General features: G+C 39.4%; 1 protein-coding gene and 1 non-coding gene across 2 annotated transcripts; one reads left to right on the top strand and one right to left on the bottom strand.

Annotated features, from left to right (window-relative positions):
- Window positions 1-285: 285 nt before the first annotated feature.
- On the bottom strand, window positions 286-391 carry LOC142166619 (small nucleolar RNA R71). The gene has a single exon (XR_012697022.1). It is a non-coding gene; the product is annotated as a small nucleolar RNA R71 (small nucleolar RNA).
- A 3815-nt stretch (window positions 392-4206) lies between these two features.
- On the top strand, window positions 4207-5142 carry LOC107832764 (uncharacterized). The gene is made up of 2 exons (XM_016660638.1): window positions 4207-4501; window positions 4622-5142. The coding sequence occupies exons 1-2, from the start codon at window positions 4207-4209 to the stop codon at window positions 5140-5142; spliced, it is 816 nt and encodes a 271-aa protein (XP_016516124.1).
- The last annotated feature ends 1608 nt before the right edge of the window (window positions 5143-6750 follow it).

Consider the following 6750-nt stretch of genomic DNA (forward strand, 5'->3'; position numbering starts at 1 on the left):
ATTTAAAATTACAAACAACATGCTACATCTGTTGCAGAACAAGGGACTGTTCTCTGGGTCTTACATTGAAGATCCACAACAACATCTGATTTTTTTGTTGTCAATTTGTGTCATCAAAGGCAAACGAATGTGACACCTGAAGCAATCAGACTGTTATTGTTTCCATTCTTGGTGACTGGAGAAGCTGAGACTTGGCTTAATTTGCTCCCCATAAATTCCATCACCATTTGGGAGGAATTAGTCAAGCAGTTTTTGAATAATTTCTAACCATCCAATAAGACTGCCAAACAAGTTTATGAGATATTGAGCTTCAGGCAAAAATCAGCTGAAACACTATAAGAAACGTGGGAGAGGTTTAAAGGTATGTTGGTTAGTGTCCACATCATGGCATTCCAGATCAGATGTTGGGAAAAAGGTTTTACATGGGATTGGCAGATAGCTTGTAACGACCCGAGCAATCATTTTGCTTTCAAGAACCCTGTTCCCCTAAATGAGACTTCCCGTACTTGCTTTTACTGATTTATGACTTGTGGGGATGGTTATTTTGGGATTTGAAAGAGTTCGAGTTGAAATCGGAACACTTGGTTCCTTAAGGTTGACTAAAAAGACCAAGCTTGACTTCGGTCAACATTATGAGTAAATGACCTCAAAATCAGGATTTGATGGTTCCAATAGGTTCGTACAATGATTTCATACTTGGGAGTATGTTCGGATCGGGTTTTGGACGACCCTGGAGCATTTTGGCGCCTAATAGCGAAAGTTGGTTCTTGAAGGTTTTAGAAGTTCTTTAAATTTGGTTTGGAGCCGGTTTTGGTGATATCGAGGTCCAAACAGGATTCCGAGATCGGGAATAGTTCCATAATATTATTTAAGACTTTCATGCAAAATTTGGTGTCAGTCCGAATAGTATAAGTACGTTTCGGCGCATTCGAAGTAAATTTAAGAACTTGAAGTTCTTAAGTTTGATTCAATTGGTGTTAGGGTGTGATTCTTAGTTTTAATGTTGTTTCGGGCATTCTGAGAGTTCGAGCAAGTCCGTTTTATGATTCAAAACTTGTTGGTATGAGCTGGCGGGGCCCCAGTGCCAAACAGATAAGGCTCAGACGAAGTTGGAAACTTGGAGCAAGAGCTGAAGCTCCCAAGATTTGTCATAATTGCGTCTGCGCTTGGCCAGTCACAGGTGCAAGCTTGCAGGTGTGAGCGAATCCTCGTAGGAGAGGCCAAGAATGGGCCACCCAGGTACCGCAGATGCAGCCCATCCTCCGCAGAAGCGGGTACCCGTCTGCAGGTGTGACACCAGCCGGCCCAGGCTATTTTCGCAGAAGCGGACTCTTGTCCACAGAAGCGAGGGTGCAGGTGTGGCTCTTTGACCGCAGGTGTGGAAATCGCTAAGGCAGTGAGCTTCATTTAATACGGGCTTAGGCCAATTTTTATCACATTTTCTTCCACACTTAGCGATTGGAGAGCTTTTAAGGAGGGGATTTCGACCTAGCTTGTAAGGTAAGTAATATCTATTTAATGTGAGTTTAATACACAGATTTTGGATAGATTTTAACATGAAAGTTGGTAGAAATTATGGGTTTAAATGAAAAACCTAGGGTTTAATAAAAATGGGATTTTACCACAAAAACAATTATGGAACTAAGTAAAAAATCATATATTTATGTTCCTTACAGTATGGGTAACAACTTTCTTCGAATATTTACGGAATCCGGGCACGGGGTGAATTTTAGGAATCTTGCATTTTGGGATGAGTAATCACTTAGATAGTTAGAATATAAACTTTTGAACACATATTGATCGGTTTTTACACTATTTGAATAGTTTTGGATTTTTTCGGCTCTGATTTGAGGGTTTGAGCGCATTCTTAAATTTGGAAGTAAGCCTTGAGACGAGATAAGTCTCCTTGCTAACCTTGTAAGAGGGAATTAACCCTATAGGTGAATTAAATAAATGTATGTATCTATTTGTGGGGGCTACGTACATACGAGGTGACAAGAGTCCGTACGTAGCTACTAATATGCTATTGTCCGGGTAGTTTAGGACCCATATCATGCTTTATTTGAAATATTTGCGCCCTTACTTGCTAATTTAATTACTTGAGTCAAGTCGGAAATTTCATAAAAGGAGTGTAAAAGGTTAATTTCCTTACTTGAAGATTTAATGGATTACTTGACGGTAAATGTGAAATTTGTGTTTTCTTTGAAAATAATTGCTATTTATGGATCGGGCTGAACGCCTCGATAGTAAATAGATGCATCTATGGTTCACATCGTTCGACCCTCCGGCAGTGCACAATTTAAATATTATATTGGATCGGGCCGTACGACCTCGGCATAATTTGCGCATGATAATTATTTGGAACTCACCATGATTGATACCGTTTAAATGTCTTGAAATGTAAGTTGTTAAATGATATAACTGAACATGAAATCTATATTTGTGAAAGAAGAACTTATCATTTCCTGTTATTGAGATTTCAATATTATTCATGAAATCCATGCTTAGTATAACACTTTAATTATATTATTATTAGCCCATAGTAAGTGTCAAAGTCGACCCCTTGTCACTACTTCTTCGAGGTTAGACTAGATACTTACGGGATACATGTTGTTTATGCACTCATACTACACTTCTGTACTTAATTGTACAGGATCTGAGACAGGTGCATCTAGTTACCCATCCGGCGCGCGTAGTTGATCCCCACCTCGAGACTTTATGGTGAGCTTCTTTCCGAGTCGTTCTGCAGCAGCTGGAGTCTCTTTTATGTTTTACCTTTCTGTCTATTTCCTTTCAGACTGTAGACTAGTATTCCTTTGTATATTCTACTAGATTGCTCACACACTTGTGAAACCAGGTCTTGGCACACACACTAGTAGACTTATGATTTTGGGTTTGCTTACATGATTTCGATTTGTGATTATTGCTCCCATTTATTTATTTTACCCTTGCAAATTTCTAAATCTTTTTAACAAATAAGGAAATGTTACTACTTCATAATTTATTTAAATGGAAAACCACTAGTTGATCACTGTTGGCTTGCCTAACGGCTGTGTTGGGCGCTATCATGACCCATAATGGAATTGGATCGTGACATAGCTTGAAGGCCAGCATTGATGCTTCAGCAGGTGGAGTATTTTTGAGCAAATCATTTAGAGAGTGTAAGGTCATGCTATATAAAATGTCTCAAAACTTAGGATGGATGACAAGAGACACTATGATTAACCCTATAGTTCACTTAGTCGTTTTGGACCCAAACAGCTCAATAGCCGAGAATATGGCCACTCTGATGATGCAATTGAGTATCCTCACAAGAATATTGATAAATCAGGCCAGAAGCAGGTACACATATTTAACACGACTAATGTGGGCTTATGTACACCATGAATTAACCAACCATATATGTGCTCGTGGAATGGTGAAAGTGACAACCAGAACTATCAAGAGAATATGAACTACGTGGGCAACTATGGAGGACAAAGGCAAGGTGGTCAGAATTGGGGGTAGCAGAATCAACAGTATAGACCAGCACAACAACAGTACAATAATATCAATAATCCTGGAGCTATGCGACCATATGGTCAAGTCGTGCCTTACCAAAGGCAATAGGGATAAAATCAGCAAAATCAGGAGCTAGCTTATCAACAACCTCAACAACAACAGATAGTGAGACAAGATGATGGATTGTCTGAAATTAAAGGAATGCTACAACAACTGATTAGGTCCAATGGAAAAATGCAAGAGTCGAAGCACATGACTCGGCAATAAAAGGCATTAAGATTTTATTAGGAAAAATATCTATGGCTCCGAATAATCATCCCCAAAGGGCATTACTTACGGACACGCATGTCTATTCGAAAGAGCATGGCCCGAAGCAGCTTATGGTGGTGAGTCTAAGAAATGGTAGGGATCTTGATCTAGAGCAAGAAATTTCTCACGAAATCCAACCAATTGAGATACTTGTTCTAGTACCAATTGAGGTGGAATATTCAATAGGGTTAACAAAGGTAACAATATAACATGCATAAGAGGAAACAAGCAAAGAAAAAGAGGTTGCATGAGACAGAGAAAGTGCAAAAGAAGGCATCAGAAACAATGTTGGGGCAGGATCTAACTTAAGTCACTGGAAGGAAACGACCTCCAGCACCCTTTCGGTAAAGGTTGGGTAAATATTAGAAGGATGAACAGTACAAAAAGTTCATGGAAATGTTAAAGCAAATTCAGTTAAACATTCCTCTAATTGATGCTTTGAGGGAGATGCCCGGTTATACAAAAATGATGAAGGACTTGATGTTTCACAAGTTTGACTTTCAAGACTTGGTAACTGTGAAATTGACTCAGACTTATAGTGCTATTATGACAAGACCTATAGCGGAGAAGCTATCCGACCTTGGCAGCTTCACAATTCCATGCACCATAGGTAGCTATGCATTCGCGAAAGCATTGTGTGACTTGGGGGCGAGCATTAATTTGATGCCATTGGCTATCTATAGAAAGTTAGGTATTGGAAGAGCAAGGAAAACATCTATGTTACTATAGCTAGCTGAATGAACGTTGAAATGACCATCGAGTATACTTGACGATGTACTTCTGCAAGTTGGAAATTTTTTGTTTCTGGTAGATTTTGTCATTCAGGACTGCCAGGTTGATCAGGAGATTCCCATAATTTTGGGAATGCCGTTCTTGGACAAAGGAAGAGATATGATTGATTGTGAAACTGGGGAGCTGAAAATGAGGCTAAATAACAAAGAAATAACATTTAATGTTCAAAAGTCTATGCAGCGACCCAATGAGTTTGCAAATTGCTCTTTGATAGAAGCTGTGGATGTGATCATGGAGGAAGCTAATGAGGCACTTAATGCAAAAGACCCTCTAGCAGCTTGCCTCACGAACATAGAAGAGGTAAATGGTGAGGACTTGGCGGAGTGGGTGTTGGCTCTTGAAGGCCAAGAATACTGCAAAAGAGAGCTCGAATTCAAGTCTTTACACTTAGAAGAAAGAAAGACCCCTCCAGCTAAGCCATCGATCGAAGAGCTACCACAGTTAGAACTGAAACCACTACCATATCACCTCAGGGATGCTTTCTTGGGACCTAAATCAACTTCAGCCATTATTATCTCATCTGGTTTGTTAGATGTGTAGGTAGAACATATTCTGCAAGTGTTAATAGAGTGCAAGACTGCAATTGGTTGGACCATTGCACATATTAAGGGTATCAGCCCGGCCTTCTGTATGCATAACATTCTACTGGAAGATAGGCACAAACTATCCACAGAACATCAAAGAAGGCTGAACCCCAACATGAAAGAAGTCATGAAGAAGAATGTGATCAAGTGGTTAGATGCGAGAATCATTTTTCCCATCTCCGACAGCAACCCGGTTAGCCCCGTTCAGTGTGTGACAAAAAAAAGTAGAATGATTGTGGTGCAAAACGAGAACAATGAGTTGATCTCAAAAAGAATAGTCACGAGATGGAGAATTTGTATGGACTACAGAATATTGAACAAGGCCACTCGAAAAGACCATTTTCCCTTGTCGTTCATTGAGCAGATGTTAGATAGATTGACAGAGAGGTATTTTGCTTCTTAGATGGATACTAGGGGTATAATCAGATCTCTATTGCCCCAGATGATAGAGATAAATAGATTGGCAGGGAGGTCTTTTGCTTCTTGCATGGATACTCGGGGTATAATCAGATCTCTATTACCCCAGAGGATAGAGATAAAATGTCATTCACCTGTCCATATGGCATCTACGCTTTCCGGATAATGCCGTTTGGCCTATGCAATGCACCTGCCACATTTTAGAGGTGCATGATGGACATCTTCATAGATATGATAGAGGCCATAATGGAAGTTTTTATGGATGATTTTTCATTGGTGGGAAATTCGTTCGATGACTGCCTTAGGAATCTGAAATGAATTCTGAAGAGATTATGGAGACTAATTTGGTGCTAAACTGGGAAAAGTGTCATTTCATGATACATGAAGGTATAGTCTTGGGACACCTAGTGTCAAGTAAGGGCATTGAGGTGGATCGTGCTAAGGTTGATATAATAGAGATTGGATCGTGTTAAGGCTGATATAATAGAGAAGTTGCCACCACCCACTTCTGTCAAGGCAATAAGAAGCTTCCTTGGCCACGCCTGTTTCTACAAGCGGTTTATAAAAGATTTTTCCAATATTGCTAACCCTTTATGTAAATTGCTTGAAAACGATCACCTGTTTGTGTTTTCTGATGAATGCAGGTGTTGGCCCAAGAACAGGTGAAGTTTTGAAGAATGACAAATGAGCTCAGTCATTGACCAGGTCCATCTTGTGAAGAACTGTTATGATCAACCTACATATGTGAGATGCACGTGAAGGAGATAAGTCCTACTGATCAAGCAGCAATATCTCCTAATCTGATAAAAAAGGTTGCATATTGGATAAGGGGAGAAAGTCTCCTTATATGAAGAGAACACAATAAGGATAAATAGAGTGTTAGATTTTGATATCTTCAAGGACTCAACTACGATAGAAGATCAGAAATTAAGTCCCAATAAAACTTTGATTTCTAACCTATTAAATGACAGTGATTGTTCTCTTTTATAGGTATTGCACAAATGCAGAAGTTAAACAAAATTGAAAGCAAAAGAGCAAGGCAATTTTGCAAGCAATTTATGTGAGATTTAAGTGTGCACTCCTGAAGCTACTTGAACGAGATAGAAGAACCAGTTCCATTATGTTTTTTCTTATTCTAGTTCAATTG

The sequence above is a fragment of the Nicotiana tabacum genome, chromosome 11 (assembly GCF_000715075.1).
Source record: "Nicotiana tabacum cultivar K326 chromosome 11, ASM71507v2, whole genome shotgun sequence".
Lineage (NCBI taxonomy): Eukaryota > Viridiplantae > Streptophyta > Magnoliopsida > Solanales > Solanaceae > Nicotiana > Nicotiana tabacum.

Excerpts from the sequence above, each read along its gene's own strand:
- LOC107832764 (XM_016660638.1), top strand. The coding sequence starts at position 4,207 with ATGTTAAAGCAAATTCAGTTAAACATTCCTCTAATTGATGCTTTGAGG. Across the intron at positions 4,502-4,621 it reads GGCTATCTATAGAAAGTTAG|ATTTTGTCATTCAGGACTGC; the intron begins GTATTGGAAGAG and ends TGTTTCTGGTAG.